This window comes from Sinocyclocheilus anshuiensis, unplaced genomic scaffold (assembly GCF_001515605.1).
Source record: "Sinocyclocheilus anshuiensis isolate Anshui unplaced genomic scaffold, SAMN03320099.WGS_v1.1 scaffold106, whole genome shotgun sequence".
Taxonomy (NCBI): domain Eukaryota; kingdom Metazoa; phylum Chordata; class Actinopteri; order Cypriniformes; family Cyprinidae; genus Sinocyclocheilus; species Sinocyclocheilus anshuiensis.
Genome location: NW_015542347.1, coordinates 1,396,850 through 1,420,887, shown reverse-complemented (window position 1 = coordinate 1,420,887; position 24,038 = coordinate 1,396,850). Strand labels below are relative to the sequence as shown.

The window sequence follows — 24,038 nt, the reverse complement described above, 5'->3', positions numbered from 1 at the left end:
CAAACTCGTCGGATCGCCGTTGTTTTCACACAGCGTGACTATCTGGGGTAGCATTCAGTTGCTGCGGTGCTCACATTGCACGATGGATCGGCGACAGGTTACATATTGCATGATTTCACAATAGGAAGAATCGCCGACAGCTCTGTCTGGTCCGCAAACTACGTTTCACAACAAAACACACGCGAGAAGTGATAAGGAAATAACGCGAGAACCCGCGTGCGTCAGACCGGAGTTCTCCAGCAAGACTGAAATTATTTAAAAATATATATATAGACCGCAAACTGTCTGTGAGCTGATTTCCAGCTACAAGGAGAAAAAGAAAAACAGATTATGCAGGAGGGAGATGCAGGGAACAGGGATTGGGTGTTCTGCAAAGAGAGTTGGAGGTAAATCATTTTGCAATAACTGTTATGCTGTTGTGGCTGGTCAAGCAAATGTTTGTGCTTGGTTCTGTATGATATAATTGTTCATATATCTATTAAAATACTGATATTCTGGTCTTTAACTCCTACCCGAACTTCCCTCTGCCCTGTATCTTGGTCTCTGATTGGCTGTAGGTCATCGCCGATGTAGTTTTCAGTCAGAAATCATTGCACACAGCTGATTGTGAATCGCCGGCAGCTCCAGATATTTCAAATATTTAATATTTTGCGTGCTGCGGCGACATGTCTACGATTCCCTCAGATCGCGTCTTTGATAATTCGTGATTATCCAAAATCATGGCTAAAATCTTGCAGTGTGAACGCATAACTGTTTATATTGTCTTCAAAGCCAACGGCACAAAATCTTACCAAAACACCCCAGAACAGCTGCTGCATACGAATGGTAGAAAGTCTACATTGAAACACGAAAATTATTAAAATAATCCGCATGATATTCCTTTTTTGCTGCTGACTCACATCACACTGATGTTACAGCTTATGTTTACAAAGGCTATTTGTATAAATAAAGCCTCTAGAAACAGGCTGTAAATTGTGATTTCTACTAGAAATTACTCTATTTTTCAATGGCTTAGATGGGGAAACTTTAAAGAACGTACCTTTTTGTTTGCAAGATTCAATTTCACAATGTTTTCCAATATTTAGTTCAGCCATTTTAAATGACGTCACACAATAATTTCAACATAAAAGTCTCTTTGAAAAAAAAAAACCGTTTACTAAAACTTTGAAAAGTTCAATGTTTTTATTGTATTGCACACAGCTGATTGTGAATCGCCGGCAGCTCCAGATATTTAGCATGCCAAATATTTTGCGTGCTGCGGCGACATGTCTACGATTCCCTCAGATCGCGTCTTTGATAATTCACACTGCGTGATTATCACTCGCGTGAACGAGCACCGATTTGCCTCCGATTTCGGGCATTTGTCGGCGATTTCCTAAAATCATGGCTAAAATCTTGCAGTGTGAACGCATAACTGTTTATATTGTCTTCAAAGCCAACGGCACAAAATCTTACCAAAACACCCCAGAACAGCTGCTGCATACGAATGGTAGAAAGTCTACATTGAAACACGAAAATTATTAAAATAATCCGCATGATATTCCTTTTTTGCTGCTGACTCACATCACACTGATGTTACAGCTTATGTTTACAAAGGCTATTTGTATAAATAAAGCCTCTAGAAACAGGCTGTAAATTGTGATTTCTACTAGAAATTACTCTATTTTTCAATGGCTTAGATGGGGAAACTTTAAAGAACGTACCTTTTTGTTTGCAAGATTCAATTTCACAATGTTTTCCAATATTTAGTTCAGCCATTTTAAATGACGTCACACAATAATTTCAACATAAAAGTCTCTTTGAAAAAAAAAACCGTTTACTAAAACTTTGAAAAGTTCAATGTTTTTATTGCCTCTCCTTAAATGAACCATAAAGGAATTTCAGAAAATACTGATGATCATTCAGTTTATTTATTCTTAAATGTCTTGTGCCTAGTTTGGAATGCATGAATTTAGACACTATTTCAACTGAACTGAGCTGGATGATGACATCACTGAATTCAATGATGAACTGTCTTTAACTGAAAATTGAGTGTTTACTATTGTCACTTTGCATTATTGACACACTATTTTCCTAATTAATGCTGTACAGTTGCTTTGACACAATCTGTATTGTTAAAGGCGCTTTATAAATAAAGGTGACTTGACTTGACTAATAGGAACGCCCACCTGCAGGGCAAAACAAGGCTTTCCTCCACTGTCTGCCAGTTATTTTTACAAGGTTTGTATTAAGTATGTAATATAACAGTGATATTAAAGCCAAATTCAGTATTCACCTTATTGATGATGCATACTTTGTACAGGCAAGCAGATAAACCCAGAATTAAAACGCAATATGCAAAGTTTTACATTAAATATTTTCCCATAGAAAACCATTACAAAGAAAACACTTAACTATTTAGCATATTGTGTTCATATTCAGGGCTCATCTGCTTGCATATATAAAGTATGCATCATCAAGGTGTATGCTCAATTTGATTTTTTACTGTTTTATTAGCTACATTGAGGCACTTTCAATGTTTTTCACATTAAACGTTTTTGAATATCCTGCTGTTTTAGTGATTAAAATATTGCGCCAGTTGCTTGCAAATAGCCAAAACTTTAATTTTGTTCACATATTTGTTTTAGTTTTTTCTTTTCAGAGGTGATCTAAATATTGGTGGCTTGGTAACAGATAGAAAATTGATAGGCTTGTGCAACAGTTCCATGAATGTTTTGCCCTCCTGGTCTTTGAGCCAGTCACATGGCCTAATATTCTTATAGTTTTTCTCAAGTGTTAAAACACTAAACTCCATTCTCTGAACCTAATGCTCAGTGGCTTATATCCATTTGTCAAATAAATCACTTACATTGCGAAATGCTGGAAGCAGAAGTTAAGCAACTACAACACAGTTGTTATTGTTTACACACAAGAACACAAAATGGTTCACATTTGTCACTGTTAGTTAATGTTATCCATGGATAAATGTGTGTTATTGAGTATTAATTATATTTTGTGTGTTTGTGTGTGTGTGTGTGTGTGTGTGTGTGTGTGTGTGTGTGTGTGTGAAACTGTGCCAGCTAAATCAATTATAGTGTGTTAGAGAAAAACTGTATCAACTTAATGTGGACATTTTAATTACAATGTTAAAGTTTTGTGGAAATGTGTGACATCCTCAGAAATGTCTCTTTTTTGTTAAATAAAATATCTATATGGTTAAATAGCTATGAAAAATAATTGGCCTATATACTATACCACTCAGTTTTTATGATTACACATGATCTGAATTGGACTCGGAGATGTCTACAGTACTGTGGAATACACCTGTGTTACTCAGAAATATATGAATAACGTTTTTCTCCGGGATGCGCCCTGTGTCTCAGAAAGCTCGGTCATCCATGTATCCATTTACAACTGCGGTCAGGCCAGCCTCCACTTTGAAAAACACGGTCATTCTAGCCGCCACGTTGTTTTGTGCGCGCATATACTAGGCGTTACGGTAATAGCTTGTAAAACTCAGATAAAGGGAAAAGCGTTCAAGCTCTCATGCGTTATGTCTCTCGCCCTCTCTCACTCTCTCGCTCTGATTTCCACAGTCTAGTTTCCCCACAGATTGACAGTACACTTTCTCACAGTGTCACTTACACCACTTCAGGACTTTCTGATGTTGAATTCCAAAATAAGAGCCCACCAAAACTTGTATACACTGTTTTGTCTACACAGTCCTAAAGTAGTGTAAGTGATACTATGAGAAGGCGTATTATCAATCTGAAGTGAAAGTAGTCTGTGTAAACGATGAGATACTGTTCCCAATCAATACTTCACTCGTACTGCTTCTAGTACGAGTGCTTCTAATATGCTTTGGGGGGGAAACTCCTTTTTTTCCGATGACTGAAGCCTTTCAATAACGCAGTGTAACTGCACAGCCATTGGTTCGTGCAGTGAATAAAAAAACGAACCAATGGCTCGGCAGCAGAGCTGCACAAGTCAAGGGCTCGGCAGCAGAGCTGCACGAGTCTATGGCGACAAAGCCCGCCAGAATGGGCGGGGTCATCTGACTATATAATCGGCCATTTTGCTGTAGGATTCTCAGATACTTCTCCTTCAGCAATGACTACTTGATCTTCGCTCTACGAGACTACGAAGCCTTCACCCGTGATCAAGCATCGCAGCGGATCGAGAGACCTCTTCCTGCTCGGCCATCTGTGCCGCTTCACGCCACCTTCGCCGCTACAGCAGCGACGGACCTGGCTCCACGTGCCACCAAGATGACAGCGCAGGCTATTGGCAGATCCATGGCCAGCCTAGTGGTGCTTGAGCGCCATCTATGGTTAAACCTCACGGAGATCAAGGATGTGGATAAGGTCCCCTTCCTCAACTCCCCAGTTTCCCCTACTGGCCTGTTTGGACCTGCAGTTGAGGGTTTCACCGAACGCTTTACCGCTGCACAGAAGTCATCCCAGGCAATGCGACACTTCCTGCCAAAGTGCTCCAGTTCGACAGCTGCTTCCAGTCGCGAAAAGAATGTGCCGACTCAGCATTCCGCGAAGTCCGCACCACCAGCTGCTCTCATGGCTCCTAAGCCCGAGCCTCGTCAACGCTCCCGCCAAGCACCCCGTTCACTTCCGGGTGCTGATGGCAATGTGTTTGTGGTAAATACTGTTGTGAACCCTGGGCCCGTTCAGTTAGCGCCCGCACAACTTATCGCTGTTATAGCAAGAAAAATAAAACACAAACATTTTCAAAAAGAGAGCAAATGTCCTCTTACACTCATTACAAGCGTCGGATCCCCATTTGGTGGCCCACTGCTCGAACCAATCCAACCACTTGCTACGTGGGCCGAGGCCTGGCAGGCCATCCCCAGAGTGTCAGACTGGGTTATGGGGATAATAAAACGAGGTTATACACTCCAATTCGCTCGAAGACCCCAGCGATTCAGAGGCGTGGTCTCCATCTCGGTTCAGAGCGAGGATGCACATGTCTTACGTGCCGAGGTGATGAATTTGCTGGCAAAAGGGGCAGTAGAAATGGTTCCCCAAGCCGAGAGCGAGTCAGGATTCTACAGCCGTTACTTCCACGTCCCCAAGAAGGATGGTGGCCTAAGGCCCATCCTCGATCTCAGGCACTTGAATCTCATGAGACGGCCGTTCAAGATGATTACATTGAAACAGATCCTCTCGCAAGTATGCCCAGGGGACTGGTTCTTTTCGCTGGACCTGAAAGACGCATACATACGCATCAAGATAGCCCCCCGTCACAGTCGATTCTTGAGATTCGCCTTTGAGGGAGTGACCAATCTAAACTGTTATACAAAACATCTTATGAGTTTTTGAAGGACTTCAATTTGTAATATTGCACCAGATAGTCCTGACATTGTGGGAGTGACAATGAGGAGGTGGTACTGGTTATCTGAAGTCAAAGTGGTCTGTGGAAACAGGGAGTTTCCTTTTTAAACCAATCCAAACTGACAGACAAAGCAGCTTAAATATGAGTTTTTAGAGGGCGTTTATTTTGGATCAGATAATTCTGTCATTGTGTGGGTGACTCTCTGAGCAGGTGTACCATCACTCTGAAGTGAAAGTGGCCGGTGGAAACCGGGAGTTTAATTTTTAAACCTATCAGAATTGACAGACAAAAGTGTTTTGGGGGGACTTTTATTTTGAAATTACACATCAGATCCAGACATTTGTGGGCGTGACACTCTGGGGTGCTGTACTATTATTCTGAATTGAAACTGGTCTGTGGAAACGAACTTTTCTTTTTAGAGCTATCCAAATTCACAGGCAGAACAGGTAGAATATGAGTTTTTGGAGGGTTTTTATTATGTAATGCAACATCAGCTCGTCCTAAAACTGGCTGAGTGACACCCTGGCGTACTGGATAACGCATGAGAGGAGAGAGAGAGAGAGAGAGAGAGGGCGAGAGACCTAACGCATGAGAGGAGAGAGAGAGAGAGAGGGCGAGAGAGATAACGCATGAGAGGAGAGAGAGAGATAGAGAGAGGGCGAGAGACATAACGCATGAGAGGAGAGCGAGAGAGAGAGGGCGAGAGAGATAATGCATGAGAGCTTGAACGCTTTTCCCTTGATCTGAGGTTTACACGCTATTACCGTAACGCCTAGTATATGCGCGCACGTAAAAACAACGTGGCTGCTAGAATGACCGTGTTTTTCAAAGTGGAGGCTGGCCTGACCGCAGTCATTTACAGTTATTGAGAAAAGTAATAGCCTAGGTAGGCTATCACTGTGCATGTGCTAGAACAGCGATTTGGGCAATAATTTACACCTAAACATTTATATTTTAAACTTTAAAATTCATAGATTTTAAAATAGATATTAAATATCTAAAATAAAGAAATTGGTATTTATACCTGTCCAACCTGACCAATGAGAGAGTATATACGGGCCATTGTGTGACGCTCTTCTGCATTTCAATGGGCGTGTCTTCAGAGACATTCACGTTGAGCAATTTACGTGCGCACAGGTGTTGAATTTCAGGAAGAGCAGGGTTGGATTATGTAGGTGTTTTGAGTTCAATCTGAAAAGTAGACTGTCAAAAATTGCCACTTTCTCTCGCGATCCTGTATCTGTCAGGTATTTTAAATCAGTTGGATCTTTAATTAGAGTTAAACCTTCAAAATGAGTAAAATTTCAAAACTGTTTAAAGTTAGCTCATCAAGCTCATCCAGCTCCAGGCCTAGTTCTGGTTCTAGTTCTGGATCCAGTTCTAGATCTAAGCATCGGTTTCGGTCTAGTCCATCACCTCAAGAGGCCATCAACAGACTGAGAGAGACCGAGGCCATGCTAACCAAAAAACAGGAATACCTGGAGAGCAGAATCGAGCAGGAGATCATGATTGCCAAGAAGAATGGCACCAAAAACAAGAGAGGTATGTAGAATGGGTCTTTCTGCTTATGAGCTCTTTATGGCCGTGTAGACTTTTAGTAGCCTATACAACTCGAAATACAATTTTCAAATTAGGTATGGTTTATTTATTTCGCTTGTGTAATTTACAACATAAAGCATCATAGGAGAATTGTCATTTTTTATCCTTTTGTCTGCTTTTGTCGTAAACATGTTGGCTAAACAAACGTTTGAACTAATGAAATAAAACAGGTACAACAGGTTCTACAAACTGTGGGACAGTCATTATTTGTGTAAAAATGTATTAAATAAAATAATTTCAACATATTTACCTAAATGTTTTATTTGACTCGTCATATAGTTTTAAACATTATAGTTCAACAACAAAAAAACGTATTCAGTATAAAATAGCAAAAATAATGGTTAAAATTCTCAAAGATATTTTATTACCCTTTTTATAATCAGCTGTAAATGATTAAAAGCAAGCTGTCTGTTATATAATGTGCTATCATAATTTACATCTGGAAAGTGTAACAACACCCCACTGAAACATGTCAGTGAAACATGGCTTTTGTTTATGTGGAGTGACGCCCTGTCGCACAGAAAAAAATATGCAGTTCATCTGGACACTCCTCATTGTCTACAATTGTCCCTTTGTGCATTTACACAAGCATGTAGTTTACACCCAGATGCCATGGTTGAGCATTCATTTAAAAGGCATGTCTTAAATGGATTTATATGAGCTTTCTATCTGATCTTACATGTATTTTTTTTTCATTTGATTTAGCAGAATTGACTGAAGTAAACCTAATTTCTGCATGTAAAATTTTACCTATTCCAAAACAATGTCTGACTTTTCTTGTTCACAAGCTGTGCTGATTGTTTCTTTAGTTTCCCTTAGTAGTGAAAGAGAACAACTTTAAAAAAAAATCTTTTAAAAATGCAATTGATCATATTCATGAAGATATAAAACTAAAATAATTTAATTATCATATTTTACTTTTGCTGTGGAATGTATGATGATGATGTCAATAAGATGCAACAATATTAGATCCCAACATTTTTTTTTTAGCTGCACTTCAGGCTCTTAAGAGGAAGAAACGTTTCGAACAGCAGCTGACGCAGATTGACGGGACCCTGTCCACTATTGAATTCCAGCGAGAGGCCCTTGAGAATGCCACCACGAACACAGAGGTTCTGAAGAACATGGGTTACGCAGCTAAAGCCATCAAAGGGGTTCACCAGAACATGTGCGTGTCGTCATTGCTTTTGTTTTTCCAGTTATCATCACTTATTACTCAGCTCTCAGGAATACTTGATTTGATTGATCAATACTAGAAAATTACGTAGTGATTTTTTGTTTTTTAATAATGACTGACTATTGCATACATTCGTTTTGTAAATATTCAAATGTACCAGTGGATTAAACAGTAAACCTACTGTTTCTGTGCTAATGTCATCACATCCTAAATCATTGTCTCTCTCGCTTTCAGAGACCTGGATAAGATTGACTCCCTTATGCAGGACATTACAGAGCAACAGGAAGTAGCTCAAGAGATCAGTGATTCCATCTCAAAACCTTTTGGGGATCAGTTTGATGAGGTAGGTGTTACAAATTAAAAAAGAATAATGAATTGCCCTCACATGTAAAGTTGAAGAGGGTTTTGACCTTTCTTTCTTTCTTTCTTTTTTTCTTGCAACTTTTTGAATGTTTCTAGCAGGATGTTATCTAGAATGTTATTATAGCAGGCAGCATAGTTTGTTTACTTTGATTTATGAAGTGATCTGTGCTCATTTAATTTTTTTTAAGGATGAATTGTTGGCAGAGCTGGCGGAGTTGGAACAGGAAGAACTAGAAGAAAGTATGAAGAATATGGGCAGGTTACCAAGTGTACCAACCATCAAACTACCCAGCACAAGGCCAAGCCACCGGGCAAGTAAGTATATAAACACCTACACACTCAGTTTCTACAAACCATTTACAATTCAGCAAAAGACCAATCAGGCCTTTTATACAGTCACTGCTTCATCTAAGTTTCTGTTATTTCACCCTTTCAGCCTCAAAGAAGAGAGTGGAGGATGATCATGACATGAAGAAGTTGGCTGCCTGGGCTTCATAAGCAGCCGTACACACACACACACACACTCTTTCTCTCTTTCTTCTTTCTACTTTTTGTTAACTTGCACTCTCTCTCTACATCTAAGAATTTGTCAAATTATTATTTTTATTTTTTTTGTATAAAAAAGAAAGAAAAGTAGAGAAATTAAGCTGAACATTTGTAATTGTATTCAAAGTAATTATTTTGTTATGTATTGATCTTTAAGATGAAGGATTACTGCTGGAAACTTGGTGTACATAGTAACATTTTATTAGTGAAGGATGTTTTAATTAAATGTAAATATCGATTAAAACGTAGTTTTAATTAAATGTAAATGTTGAATCAGGATTTGGAAAAAAAATAAAATGTTACATATTCAATAATTACATAAGTGCATGATTTAAGAGTGTTTACAATGTTGTAAAGTCTTGGTTTTGACACAAATACAGTTAGTAACTAGTACAAGTAACCATGGTACTACCGTGTTTCTGGAAAAGCAAAGAGCTTGTCTGAACCCTCATGTCCGCTAGATGGCATCGTGAGCTCGCTTTGAGCGACTCGTTTCGAATCGGTTTATTTTAATCATTTGTTTCTAAGAACTTTTTCAATACCGTTTTTTTTATTATTATTGTTTTTATTCATAAAAGTGTTTGTTGTAATCTGCACCTTTTCCGTTTAGTCATGATTCAGCTAATAAAACTATAACATAATTTAGAACCTTTACTTCATTTGCAATTACATTAAACTATTCTAATATTCATTTAAATATCTGGGGTAAATGTTGATAAAGGGCTAACTTTTCAATCTCAACCTAGGCGTAAACATATTTCAATATTTTGTTTGCAACAATTGTTCTTCAATAGTTTATTCGAGAACCGTTCAGATCGGTTCAACTGATTCTTTGAAAAGATCCGACTCAAAGTGATTCATTCATGAATCAGATTCGGACAGCTCTCGCGCCCTTCAAGAGGCAAGCAGGAAATCGCTCTTTTCTCCCGGATTACTGACACGTCCAAAGTTACGAAAAGGCATCGCCATCGTCATGAGCTCAAACAGACCGTCAGATTCAACCGGTAAGTTGTTTTAAAGTATAATGTTCAATAATACTTTATCGCAGCAGTTGTAGTTAAATTGGGCTTTGTGCGTACGAACGTTACTGTAGCCGGTGAGTGTGTGTCGAGTGAATGTGACACGTCTCGCTGTTTCCGCTGCTCTCAGGTAACTTATGACACTCACAGGTGGACTAAAGGCACAGCAGAAACTCACATTATAAAACACACATCCATGAGTTTTTCATTATGAATCAGATTAAAGAGTTAAAGAGTAATTTACAGTGACTGTTTTACATACGAGCACCATTTAGTCGATCATAGCTCCAGTGTGTTTTAGAGTGCAAGTCTTATTTGAAGACTCAATGGTGAGTTTTTATAGGAATACGTGTAACTTAATGCTTTAATGTTGCTTGGCAGATTAGCTGAATATTTTGAAAATAATAATAAATGTAAAGGTCTTGGACATCTATTTCCTCCTTGCTTAAGCCTTAAGGAGAAACTATGTCGTAAGATCACATTTCAGATATAGACACTCTGTGCTTTCAGAGTTTACATCATTGAGAAAATCCTTCCTGATTAAAGCTTCCTTGACGTGTATGTCTCCATAATGAAATAGATTCTAGGTAATTATAAAAATGTTAATTAAAATACAATGTAAACATACCATTCAAAAGTTTGGGGTCGGTAAGATGATGATAGAATAGTTTCTAAAGGATCATGTAACAATGAAGACTGGAATAATGGCTGCTGAAAATTAGCGTTGTTATCACAGGAATAAATTCCCTTTGAAAATACCTTAAATATATATAAATAAATACATGAAAATATTTGTTTTAAATTGTAATAATATTTCACAGTATTATTGTTTTATTGTATTTTTGATCAAATAAATGCAGCCTTCGTAGGCATTAGAGACTTCTTCAAAAAAACATTGAAAAATTTGACAGAACACACAGTTTTAAACAGTAGTATAACACACAACACATTAACAAATTTGTAATAAATAAAATAATTAGGCAGTACAGTTATTGCCCTCATTTATGATCCAGATAATTAATGCAACTTATAAACTACATAGCCTTGGATGCTCAATATATACAAATGTGTCATGTCATAATTATGAAGGTGCCATGTCAGTCTTATGCACACCCCTTCAAGTAAAGTGTTACCTAATAATGTATTGGTACCTTACAGCTGATGACCAACTCGATCCTGAGGAAGAGAGACGGTTGGCTGCAGCTGCACGTGAAGCTAACCGTCTCCCAGAGCTCCGGCTGATCCTGCTGGGTTGGCGATGGCCAGGTAAAAGCCTGACCGGCAACACCATTCTGGGCCGCGAAGAGTTTCGTCTGGAACGTGCCGCTGAATTCTGTGTGAAGCGTGAAACTGAGGTGGATCAGCGTAAAGTAACAGTAGTAGACACTCCTGGCTGGTTCTCAGCCCAGACCACACCGACGGACTACCAGCAGGAGATGGTCCGAAGCGTTACTTTGTGCCCACCTGGACCCCATGCGTTCCTGCTGGTCATACCTGTGGGCATGTTCACAGAAACAGACCGGGCTCGTATAGAGGAGAACTTAGCACTTTTTGGGGAGGATGTGTGGAAGCACACCATGGTGGTGTTCACCTGGGCAGAGGTTTTAAAGGATAGGTCCATAGAAAGACACATACGAAGGGAAGGTCGTGACCTTCAGTGGGTGGTGGACAAGTGTAAGAAGAGGTACCACGTCATCAATAACTATATTTTTGGCGAGCACCCGCAGCTGCCCCAGCTGATGGAGAAGGTTGAGAAGATTGTTGCTGAAGAAGGTGGTTACTTTACCCTTAAGACAGATGAAACCAAAACACAAAGTCAAACTCCGAGTCTGAATCTGAATACCAATTCATTGAAAGAGAACAGGGAGCTTGGCGCTAGACCCAAACAGAACGGCTCCTGCAACTCACTGCGGGCCATGGACATGGACCCTCCGCAGAGTGAGTTAATGTCAACGCATACAATACACAATAGCATTCACAGTGCTGTTCTAGTTATTAGCATTTTGTTTCTTATTGTATCCGGGACATCAAACTTTTGTTCTGATAAAGTTTGAATTCAGTACCTCTTACGTCATGTTAGACTGTCACTCTGTTGTTTATTTTGGAAATTGATGCTGACATCTTCAATATGTGTGTCTTTATTTTACTGCACTAATGGCTCATGTTATAACACTATTTATACATAATTTATTGAACTAGAAGTGACCAATCAAGGAAGCAAGCATTTCCGTTGCTCCTACTACAAAAAATTATATATTTTTAACACCAGCTACTAGAATTTTTTTTGTATGTTTATGAATACAATGTATTTTTTATTATACTTTATTTTCTTAAATAGAAAAAAAATTAACAAAAAATAATTACAAGATGCATTAAATTATTCATTACTGAATAACAAATAATGTACTGCTGACAAACGTTGTAATGACAGCTGTAAACGTTGTATAAACAGCAATTGTTTAAAGTCCTGTCACCTGAAAGTAACCCGTCACTCACATGAGATTGCAGCAGTAGCAAACAACAATCCAATCAATTCACAAATAACAATTAAATCCCACCCAACATTCAAGAGGCCACTTCACTCAGAAATGCGTCACAATAGGAAAGTAAAGACGATCACGACTACAGTTTAATGCTGACTTTAATGTCAGAAATTTGTTTTAATAATATAATTTATTTTTAAATACATATTTTCTTTAAAAAATGAATATTAAGTTATTCATTAATAACGAATAATGTACTATAATGTAACACTGATTTAATATATGTAATATATAATATAAATATATATTTTTCATTAAACATTGTTTGCTTTTAAAAACTGTTAGCAAACAACAAAAATAATACTATTAAATTAATATATTATTAGGTTGCAAATTATTTATTTAATACTCACCACTATATTGTAACTGTATTTGTATTCACCAGACATAAAATTGATTCAGTATTGTAAAATAGGGCCAGTTGCATAAAAGGTTTAGACTAGGCTTACAAGTTAGTCATCTAATTTTTTTAAGACTGGTCATATTTTTAGTTGAATCCAAAAATATGACCAATTACCTTTTGGCTAACTGCTAGTTGGTTAAACTTATTCTAAGTGTTATTATTGTAGTGGGCGGGTGTTTCTCTTTAACAGTCCAAAACACGTTAAATAAAGCACACGCATCTATAATAAAACGTGCCTCACATGGTTCCGGGGCATGAATAAAGGCCTCCTGTAGCGATTCTATGTGTTTTCATAAGAAAAATATCCATATTTCAAACGTAATAAACACTTTTCTCTCACTTCTGCTGACTGTCATATGCGGAAGGCGTTCCGGCAGATGACGTATGTGTCATGCGCGCCTCTGAGATATGTTAGTCTTAGTGGTTCAACGGATCACAAATCTCACGGTTCGGATCACATTATGGTTTTTGACCCACGGATCGGATCATTTTTCGGATCAGCAAGAAAAGAAAAATATTTCAATATAACTTGCTTTCCATTTATTACTTAAAGCGAAGTACTTCTTTGATACCACAGCAAATACTACTAGATTAACTAAGAAAGTTTAAACATGATTAAAGGGACAAGAGAACAGCCAGTAAAAATAAGAACAAATACACAAATTACAAGCATAGATAAATACAACAAAATATGTTACAAATAAAATAAGGTTGGTAGTATTCAAATACAGAAATGTAATAATTAGGGAAAATAACACTGCATAGTGTTCACTGTATAAATTTAAATATAGATTTTTGTCTCAGCTGTTTTGTTGGTTGATGATCATTAATGACAGCAGCAGTATTTATAGGCCGCTGTCCCTTTAAGACCTGATGCACGGATCCGATATAATGATACACATCACATCCGATTTCTTTCTTAGCTGTTTTCATTCACTTGAGACATAACTGACTGCGTTTACCTGAATGATTGTCGAGATGGGTATTTTGTCATAATTTTATGTGTATGTGTCTGTTCAGAGGATTCAGAAGAGGATTCAGTTAGGTGTTCGTGCGCCGTCTGAAACGCGTGTGAGCACTTCATATGTGTGCGGCTGTGCGCGTAGAGAACAGCGCGCAAGTACCGAATCGAGTTCCCTTTCGCCTTTTCTCCCTGGAATTGTTTAAAATTCGCTTGCTTGTGTAAATACGAACAAATGATAAACTTATACTCTATTATGGTTACATTTTGCAATTAATCCGTGGATCACATGCGTGCCGAACCGTGGGGCTTGGTCCGTACGGATCACAGATCAACTACGATCCGTTTAACCACTAGTAAGTCTCACAAGTTTGTTGACAGGAGCAAAAGAAGCAACGTTTCCTTACTTTAGCAAAGGAAAACCAGTCTCCTCTTGGCTTATGTTGAAATCCTCCAACATTTTTCTTTATAAATCCTTGTTTTGTGCTTCTAATTCATGACCGGCGTTTTGTTTTGTTCTCTCTCCGCGTTCGTCACTAATCACGCAAAGCCGTCGTCCTGCGTCATCCGCCGGAACGCCTTCCGCGTACGACAGATGGCGGAAGTGATAGAAAAGTGTTTATTACGTTTGAAATATGGATATTTTTCTTACAAAACACATGGATTCGCTACAGGAGGCCTTTATTCTCCCCCCGGAGCACGTTTTATTACGGATGTGCTCACTTTATTTAACGTGTTTTGGACTGTTGAACAGAAACACCCGCTGACTGCAATGATAACGCTTAGAAGTACCAGGACAATTTTATACACCTCATATACACCTAGGATGGCTTGAGGGTGAGTAAATAACAGGCTAATTTTCATTTTTGGGTGAACTAACCCTTTAACATAGAAGCTAAATTTATGCAACTGGCCCATAGTGTAGTAGTGAAAACTTTTTTTTTTACATGACACGGCATTGCATTTGTATCATGTCATTTCTTTTTGTTATCTCTGCAGGTTTGGTTGAAGGAGTGAGTGACTAAGGCTGAGATAACCGTTCCAGTGCTGCTGTATTCATTACCTCAATTCCCCTGCACTTAAATGATGAAACACCCACTAGCCACATATCAATCCACCAGTCTAGGCAGCTTCAGGTTGTAGGGTTTACAGGCAAATGTCGCTGTACTATATACATCTTACCCCAGAAAATATAAGATGGTAACAATACAAATTATTATCATCAAAGGTTGAATTGGTGTTAGTAAATCAGTTGTACAACATTAAAACCATTTGTGTCCATTGGCGCAGAGAATATTGAGGTAATGCAGTCATTAGTCAAACAGAAACGCTCAACATTCATTAATTATTTGCACTAATGAGTTTAGCACAACCTAATAGCTTGTAAAATGCCTCAATGCACTAATATTGTTATGAGAGATAAGAGTCTGTCGCGGTCACATTATTGTAGCATTGGTTAGTTATATTGGTGTCAGTTGCTATGGAATTGTAAATTGTCCAAAACCATGTTACATTTTCCAGTTATTTCACATCAGAGTTAGCTGCTGTTTCAGGTATTTCAGATACAGCTCGTTTGCATGTTTTCTAATGATATTATTTTCTAGTAATCATTATTGCTGTTTTATTATTTAAGTGTGTGCTTAAATGATTTTAAGGTACTGATTGTTTTAGGATTACTGTGATGTTTACTTTTCTAAATGTATTTGTTTCTTTCTAAATGTTTTTTTTTCTCTAACATTCTATATCAAGTGTACTTCATTATAAATGGTTTCCTTTAACACTGTTAAAGTTCTGTCACTTTCAAGAGTATCAACATGAGTATCTGCTATTAATTGATTTATATTAATGCATCCTAGATCTGTTGACATTTCTGAAAGCCATAAATATCTGCTTCCCAAATGTCTGTGTGACCACCTTGACATGTGCGGTTTTCAGTCTTTCAGTTGTTTGATGCAGTTAGAGTAGGTTTTACCAAATTGACTCTGAATTTGAGTCCGATAATAACATTGAATTAATCTTGCCCTTTACATGTCGTTGCACATTTGTTATTGCGTATAACCACTAGGTGGCGCCATAATTTATCAAAATATGTGAGAATATCGGGGATTTTTTACTGTTGTGGTCTAAAATCACAAGCAGGGCTGTGATTAACTGTAATTATTTTATTCTATATGTATCTTTATATTCAATATTAAAATGGCTAAGACTGATGTTAATAAACCCAGAACATAAAATATGTGGCTAAAAATAAAGACAACACAATCATGTTGAAAACACAGATCAGTTATAAACCAGAGCTGCAGAAGGACAAATCTATAGTCCATTAGGACCACTAAAATTACAGAAACATTTTTCCACTCCACTGTAGACCGCTTGTATATTGAAATCAATGCATGGGCACTCAACCCATAACCCTGCAGTGTATTGATCAGCAAATCAACAATTTCAGCATTGTTTGATGGTGATGGTAGTGTTTTGTTCTTTGTTAACGTCCTTGATAGTATAAGCGGATGGGTGTCCACACTTCTGCCTGTAAGTTAGATATCAGCAGGCTGCTTAAAAGTTAATAAGAAAAAGTTAGAAAACTATCAACAAATGCTACCAACTACATAACCGTGTATCTCTTGTTTTAAATTATGTTTATCTATTTACATTTACATTATATATACACTACAGTTCAAAAGTTTGGGATCAGTAAGACTTGTAATGTTTTTTAAAGAAGTCTCTTATGCTCATCAAGGCTGCATTTATTTGATAAAAAATACAGACAAAAGGCAATAATCTTGCAAAATGTTATTACAATATAAAATAATGGTTTCTATATTAATATCCTTTAAAATATAATTTATTTCTGTGATGCAAAGCTGAATTTCCATCAGCTATTACTCCAGTATAAAGTGTCGCATGATCCTTAAGAAATCATTCTAATATGCTGATTTATTATTAGAATTATCAATGTTGGCAACAGTTGTGCTGCCAAATATTTTTTTGGAAACTGCAATACTTTATTCAGGATTCTTTGATGAATAAAAAGTGAAATAGAACAGAATTTATTCAAAATATAAATATTTTCTAACAATATAAATCTTTGGTATCGCTTCTTATCATATTAGAATGATTTCTGAAGGATCATGTGACACTAAATACTGGAATAATGATGCTGAAAATTCAGCCTTGCATCACAGGAATAAATTAGATTTTAATGTGTATTAAAATAGAAAAACTTTATTTTACATCATAATAATATTTCACAATATTACATTTTTTCCTGTATTTCTGATCACATAAATGCAGCCTTGATGAGCATAAGAAACTCCTTTAAAAAACATAAAAAAGCGTTCTGATCCTAAACATTTGAAAGGTAGTGTGTATGTATATATATATACATATATATATATATATTAAAAAGTAGTTGTTCTTCACATGCACCATGTGAAGTAGTAATCTATTGTTGTTCCATTAGATCCCTTGTGGTTCTCTGCATATAGCAATGAATGACAATTGTATGAGGATTCTACGACAACTTCAACATTATACGAGTCTTTTGTAACCCAGAGATTTGAGGAGACATTCCATATCGGGAAAACATGCGGGAAGCGATTCAGCAGTTGGCAAGAGGAATTCAAGTATACCCATAGGACTGTTGGGATTGTCAAGAGGCCCATTTCTTATGCCTAAGTTTTGCATTTCCCCAAGAAAAGAGCTGGGGGTGAAAAAACATTTTGAGAGAGAACATATTTTGTAATATTCCCCGTTGTCCATGGCAATGCTTCTTTGTCAGTGTTTTTTTTTTCTTTTCTTTTCTTTTCTAATTACATTGTAATGCACTTTTATTCTTACCGGAAGCTACGAAAAAATATGTATTTCAGATCCAATAATTTAATGTTCAAGTATTTATGTAATTGGAAAATAGTAGACAAGTTAATTACATAATTACAAATCTCAGAAAAAATATCCAGTGAAATCCTCTTCTGACCCCGTCCTTCACCTCACCCCCTTCCCATCTGAGTCAGCACAGACAAAACATTTACTTTTAACTATGGTGCTTCCCAATAAAACAGTACGTAAATCCCACGTTCAAGGAACCCCTTAGCCTCAGCAATTCCTCTTTAAATGACAATGTGTTACCATCTTGCCTTTATAAATACTCTTTGGCTGGAAATATCACTGTTTCCCTTTAAACAAAATAGCAACCAAAAAAAAACAAAACAGGAAAATGACACAAAGCCAGACTGGAAAATAGTCAAAATACCAGTGTAGTTGAGTGGCTTAAATAGGTACTAAATGTGATGTGCAATGAATCACAATAGGATTTATTTAAATGATTTTCATGAAAGAACCAAATCCTCAAAACCCGCATAATGCATTTGTGTAATTTGAACCTCTTTGCATTTGCTATTTACATCAAACAAACTGAATCTAATAACCGGAAGCTGTTTCGTTCTTAATATAATATTGTTATTCTACATGGAGTCAAGCGTGACCCCATGCTCCCCATCCCTAAGATGGCCATCTGTGGTATATCACTCTTTGAGTGGCAGAATATATATGTGAGGGTACTTCACTTGAGCAGGCACATGTTTACACAGATCTCACATTTCCTGTCCCAGGTCTCCTGGATTTCCGTAGTTCCTGAGCCATTAGGTTCTGGATCCTGTAGCCATTGTAACAGGCTATTTTTCAGCACACATAGTCGCTTCTCTCTTCCTCTCCGAACAGGGAAGGGACTCACGGTCAGTTAGTATCTGAACACCCACTAAACTCACTAAAGAGAGGATGGCAGAGAGACTAATATGAAAAGCACAATACTGGAATATACTTACTTTACAAGCGTCTGTTGTATTAATCTTGGTGAGTACTATGGCATATATATTTTTTTGCTGTTGTTACATATATTTATCTTACATTTCATGTTTTTTGCAAAGCTCTTTGAGCTATTGCTTGTATGAAAGTGCTTAATAAATGAGGATTATTATTATAATATTTAAAGCAATGCCTCATTTATGTACAGAAAGGCATAAAGCAAAAATATAATTGCTTTTCCTCTAAGTCTAATTTATTACGATGAATTTATTAATTTATTACAATGAAATTAATATGGGTCTACACTGTAAAATTTCAAGAACATCAAGAAAATGTGACGTGTTGCTTTTCTGACCAATTTTCCTACTAAATGTCAGTAAAGACAGATCTGTAAAGAAAGAACTATGATCTGATCCCATATGATCTGTATTTTTCCCCATTAAAGCCACAAGCTGAAGTCATGAGATCATCATCCTCTCGTCTTAGTTTTTCTTCTAAGGAACCTATATGGAACCGGTAAGAAGTTCTGTTTTTAGATAGGCTATATCAGCGATCAAATTACTGAAAACTAAATATTTGTATATAAAATAAGTAACTAATTGTGTGATATCTGTCCATTTTTCCACTGTTATGTGTCAAAAATGCAATGCATTGAGTAAATTTTACATGCATTTCATCATTTAACCTGTGGGAGTCGCACTTGTTACATTAACAATACTGGATACTTCACTTAAGTAAACATACACATAAACTCAAACTCACATTGATAATTTATTATACACACACTCCAACACTGTAGAAATCGCATGATCTACAGTAACTTATTACTTACAGTAAAGACGCTTATAGTGAAACCAGTGCAGACAATTTTGTCATACTGTGCAACGAGCAAGCATTTCATACTGCATTATTGTATAATGTAAATAGTGGGGTTTGTTTGAAGTCACCATTATTGGTCTTTGACTGGAAACTCTGGCCTTATTTAATTGTATGCTAGTTGCTGTAATAGTGTAACAGGATGTAATGTTGCATAAAAAAGCTATAGCACAATGATTGACATAAGACTACACACTATTTTTACAGCGTGTTTTTCAGTATTTAGAGATAATCTAGAGACAAACTTTTTAAAAAGAGAACGAATGCTTTATTAGCCTCTTTTACTTTTGACAATATATAAAAATGCCTTTTTCGCTAACTTGTCTGAACATATTGTTTTGTCCACAGAAATCTAGCTAGACCAGAAACACAGGCCTATATTTTAATACATTTCACAGATACATGATACCAACCACTAGACTGCTGCCCACGGAGCCAGTGTGAGTGGGTTTAGTGAGAGTAGAGGCATGCGCAGAAGGGTGGGTGGGTGAATGTAGAGCAGAGCGCGCGGATGTCACACACCGCGTTGCGCATTTCACACGGTCTGAGTGCAGGGGCTTGCCATACTATCAGGGAGCGAACAGGCGCTTGACAAACAGCGGAGTATGAATGCACGCACAGACATCCATGCACGGGAATATCATTCGCTAAGACACTAGCAGAGTATTGGTCGTAAACATCACGCGGGGGGAACGTTATGTGGGCATCATTTCACGGCGCGTGCTGCTGCTGGAATCGCAACTAAACAACTCTGGTCAACTCTGAGCGTCACGTTCGAAGGGTGAAACGGCTTGCTATCTCAGTCCCCGGGAAAACGACCGAACCCAAAAATAACAGGTCGTTGAGTTTTCTGGAGGCAGAATCGTTTAGCGCGTGCTGCAGCAGCAGCAGCAGGCATCTCGCGCACCGTTAGCTCAACATCTCTACGGCCTCGGAAGTTCATTTGTTTTTCTCTTTTCAATGTTTTTGACCGCCTGAACACACATTTCTATCTATTCCCTGGACGAACCCACGCTTTAGGATGCCAGATCAAATAGCGGTGTCGGAGTTTCTGTCGGAAACAACAGAGGATTACAACTCTCCCACTACATCCAGCTTCACCACCCGCCTGCAGAGCTGCAGGAATACAGTCAGTGTGTTAGAGGAGGTAAGAAACTGCTTGCTTTTCGCATGCAGCGTTGCATTAGTGCATTGCATCCGTTTACATTGATACTTTACACTAGTACATTGCATCTGTTTATATTACTACCTCTTTACATTGATACTTTGTATTAGCATATTGCATGTTTGTTTACTTTGGTACTTAATATATTGCGTTAACACATGTTTACAGTGGTTCCATGCATCAGTACATTGCACCTCGCATGAGCACAGTACATAGCTATTGTTATTACGGCATTGTATTCGTTTATTACATCTGTTTACAGTTGTCCATTGAATGTTTACATTTGTCCATTGCATCTGTTCATTGCATCTACTTGCATTTGTCAGTTACATCCTTTTACAGTACCACATTGCATTAGTGTATTGGATCTATTTTAGCATCTGCTTACGTCAATGCATTGAATTTGATAACTTTGGTATTTAATATTTGTGCATATAATCCGTTTACAGTGTTGCTTTGCATCAGTGCATTGCACTTGTTTACATTGCATCTGATACTGTGTATCACTACGTGGAGCCTGTTTAGTTTAGTGCATTTTATTTTGGTAGTACTTTGAATTTGTTAATTTCAGTGCATTTGTGTATATTATTGCATTGCTTTGACACATTTCATCATTTTACTTTGGTAGGTATTGCATCTGCTTATATTAGAGCATTATGTCAGTTCACATTGGTTCTTTTTGAATCTGTTTGCAGTGGCGATTTGCATTAGAACATGCATCATTTTACATTTGATATATCATATTTGTTTAATATTAGTAGTAACATCAAATAGTCTCTTTTTTCAGTGCATTAGTATGTTGCATCTCTTCAGGCAGTGAGCAACAGTCTGCAGTGTGGGCTGCAGTTTTGTTCAGCCAGCTGGTCTGGCTTCTGATTCCACTGATGATTCATTGGGTGTACACAACCATTGAAAGTCTATGCCAGCTTTGAGAGTCATATCTTGGATGGATATGGATGTTTTTGTAATTCATAACAACTGATGTATAAAATGGTTGAGTTTGAATTCATGGTAAAACACCCCTGAGAGCATGCATTTGTGCATGCATCACTTTTTAATGCATATTGGCACAGGGTTTTGTTGCGGTTCAGGCAGGGACGGATTATGCTTCAGGAAAGGGGAAGGAGGTAGTCGAGTGATGTCATCAGTGTGATTTTTTTATTCCAAAATAAAATACTTTTGTTAAGCGGTAACACCAGTGACACAACTCCAGGGGACCACTATTTTCATTATATATTTTATAATATTTATTTGGCATTTAGTTTATTATGCCATTTACAGCATATATTTGATCGTTATGAATAGACTTTTGTATTTTAAATGGTAGAAAATCCTTAGCAGGGACGGATTATGACTTGCCGAGGCCCCGGGGCCAATTATCTCCAAGGCCCCCCACCCCACCATACCATTTCCCCCCGTTCTTTCCCTTAGCTGTGCATTCACAGCAATAGAAAGTGGAAGTATACGATCATGAATATTCAAATCGTTATTCCGCGTCAAATGCCTGCGCTACCCTGCGCTATAAAAGCACATTGTACAGATTGTATAGGCTAAGGGACACATATATTCAAGCATAAATAAACATACGTTTTCATTGTTGATGGGTTTTTCGTACCAAACTGGATCGCGCAACATTAAAGCCCAGGGCCCCCCCGGGCTCTTGGTAGTCAAGGGCCCCTGGGCACTGGCCCTATTGGCCCGGTCAGTAATCCATCCCTGGGTTCAGGAGCTACTCTCCAAGGGATGGTCTCATTTTGCTTACAGTGACATTCTGTAATTAAAAGCAGGAAAAGTTAACTTAGTTTCTTACTTATCTTTAGCTAGTTTGCTTAAAGGGGTCATCAGATGCGACATGCACTTTTACAAGTTGTTTGAACTGAAATGTGTGTTGGCAGTGTGTGTACACAACCACCCTATAATGATAAAGGCCCACCCAGTGTTTTATTTTTTTAAAAATCTCATTAAATCATTTCCCCTTTCTCAAATCGAGCTGATCTCAGATGCCTGGCAGTGTGACGTCACACTGACAGGCCCCTCTCACGATAGTTTGATTGACAGTAGCATTTCAGCACAGACTGGACTGGTGTCTTACCTTAGACACACCCTGAGTGAGCTGTCCTCGGTCCACCATTGTTTCACTGCCGGGGTAGGTGTAGACAAGAATGTCTCCTAAGCAATTGAGGAAGGTGTTTTATTGTTGGATGTAATAATGAACATAGCAGTTGTCATATAGAAAGTGGAAGTATACGATCATGAATATTCAAATCGTTATTCCGCGTCAAATGCCTGCGCTACCCTGCGCTATAAAAGCACATTGTACAGGGTTTACAGAATCAATATAGGACTAATACACTTTTCTGATATTTTTCTCTCTACGAGTCTAAAAGCTACAATGAATAATCAACAATGCGGCAAATTGAGGCGTATGAAACACGTCTTTAATTAATTAACTGTCAAATATACACATCTTTAATGCATCATGAATCCAAAATATTTGTCACTAAACAACTCTGTGACAAACATCACATGTAAAGTTTAAACATCAGATCATTACGTATAAGAAAATGCAATTAACAAAAACAATAACACACAATTACAAACATTTTTTGCAGGTCCTGACAATGCATCAAAACTGTTTCATTTATTATGTATTTCGGCAGAATTAACTGTTTGCTATTTATTTAATGAAGTATGAGTGACCCCTGCTGGCGGTATGTTGCATCTTTCCTCTTTAATTTTGAGACCCCGCCCTTCCCCCCGTCTAATAAACGCTTCTCAAGCGGAGATGTGTTGATGTATGTACATGTCTGTGTGGAAGCCTACAGTTTCCGACGTGAGGAGGGAATATTACTGCATTTATTAGTTTTCTGTTTCAGGTATGATTCTGTATTTTTGATGGAATCTGAGCTGTCTGACCCCCCCATAAACCCCATTCGCACGGGATTAGTATTGTTACATAGCTTCCCATCTAGGGCCTGGGGAGCCAGTAACAAACAAGAATGACTCCTAAGCGATTGAGGTGTTCTGTTGTTGGATGTAATAATGAACATAGCAGTTGTCATTTACTCCCGACATCTGAGCCGCTGAAGACGCAATGGATTACATTTGTTTTTGAAGGGAATGTGCCCCCTAAATGCGTCTATCTTTGTGCGAATCATTTGTGATCCAGCTTCACCTCCATAAGAAGTGAGTGTAAGGTTTTTTAATGAATCTTTGCAAATCGCCTTTCCTAATAATGTGCTAGTTAGCAAGTTTCAT

At 37.8% G+C, this 24,038-nt stretch overlaps 4 protein-coding genes across 9 annotated transcripts in view; 3 read left to right on the top strand and 1 right to left on the bottom strand.

Moving 5' to 3' along the window:
- The window catches only part of zfand1 (zinc finger, AN1-type domain 1), a 9,096-nt gene extending 7,310 nt beyond the window's left edge, over positions 1 to 1,786 (bottom strand). The window contains exons 1-2 of one of the 3 annotated variants that reach the window (XM_016490057.1): positions 1,704 to 1,786; positions 1,456 to 1,498 (exon numbers count right to left, since the gene is read on the bottom strand). In XM_016490057.1, the coding sequence (XP_016345543.1) occupies positions 1,456 to 1,498; positions 1,704 to 1,758 (98 nt within the window). In that variant the 5' untranslated portion in view covers positions 1,759 to 1,786. Of the gene's footprint in view, positions 1 to 791; positions 835 to 1,039; positions 1,123 to 1,455; positions 1,499 to 1,703 lie in introns of those variants that run through there. The other 2 variants (XM_016490058.1, XM_016490056.1) reach the window with 2 other exon arrangements.
- Positions 1,787 to 6,430: 4,644 nt separating this feature from the next.
- On the top strand, positions 6,431 to 9,259 carry chmp4c (charged multivesicular body protein 4C). Its single transcript, XM_016490055.1, has 5 exons — positions 6,431 to 6,867; positions 7,915 to 8,092; positions 8,336 to 8,444; positions 8,653 to 8,779; positions 8,901 to 9,259. The coding sequence occupies exons 1-5, from the start codon at positions 6,618 to 6,620 to the stop codon at positions 8,960 to 8,962; spliced, it is 726 nt and encodes a 241-aa protein (XP_016345541.1). The 5' UTR covers positions 6,431 to 6,617; the 3' UTR covers positions 8,963 to 9,259.
- Positions 9,260 to 9,880: 621 nt separating this feature from the next.
- Positions 9,881 to 15,714, top strand: gimap4 (GTPase IMAP family member 4). The gene is made up of 3 exons (XM_016490054.1): positions 9,881 to 10,014; positions 11,188 to 11,967; positions 14,936 to 15,714. The coding sequence occupies exons 1-3, from the start codon at positions 9,984 to 9,986 to the stop codon at positions 14,959 to 14,961; spliced, it is 837 nt and encodes a 278-aa protein (XP_016345540.1). The 5' UTR covers positions 9,881 to 9,983; the 3' UTR covers positions 14,962 to 15,714.
- A 4,373-nt stretch (positions 15,715 to 20,087) lies between these two features.
- The window catches only part of asap1b (ArfGAP with SH3 domain, ankyrin repeat and PH domain 1b), a 90,624-nt gene continuing 86,673 nt past the window's right edge, over positions 20,088 to 24,038 (top strand). For all 4 annotated transcript variants that reach the window (XM_016490028.1, XM_016490026.1, XM_016490027.1 and 1 more), the window contains exon 1: positions 20,088 to 20,762. In XM_016490028.1, the coding sequence (XP_016345514.1) occupies positions 20,637 to 20,762 (126 nt within the window). In that variant the 5' untranslated portion in view covers positions 20,088 to 20,636. The remainder of the gene's footprint in view (positions 20,763 to 24,038) is intronic.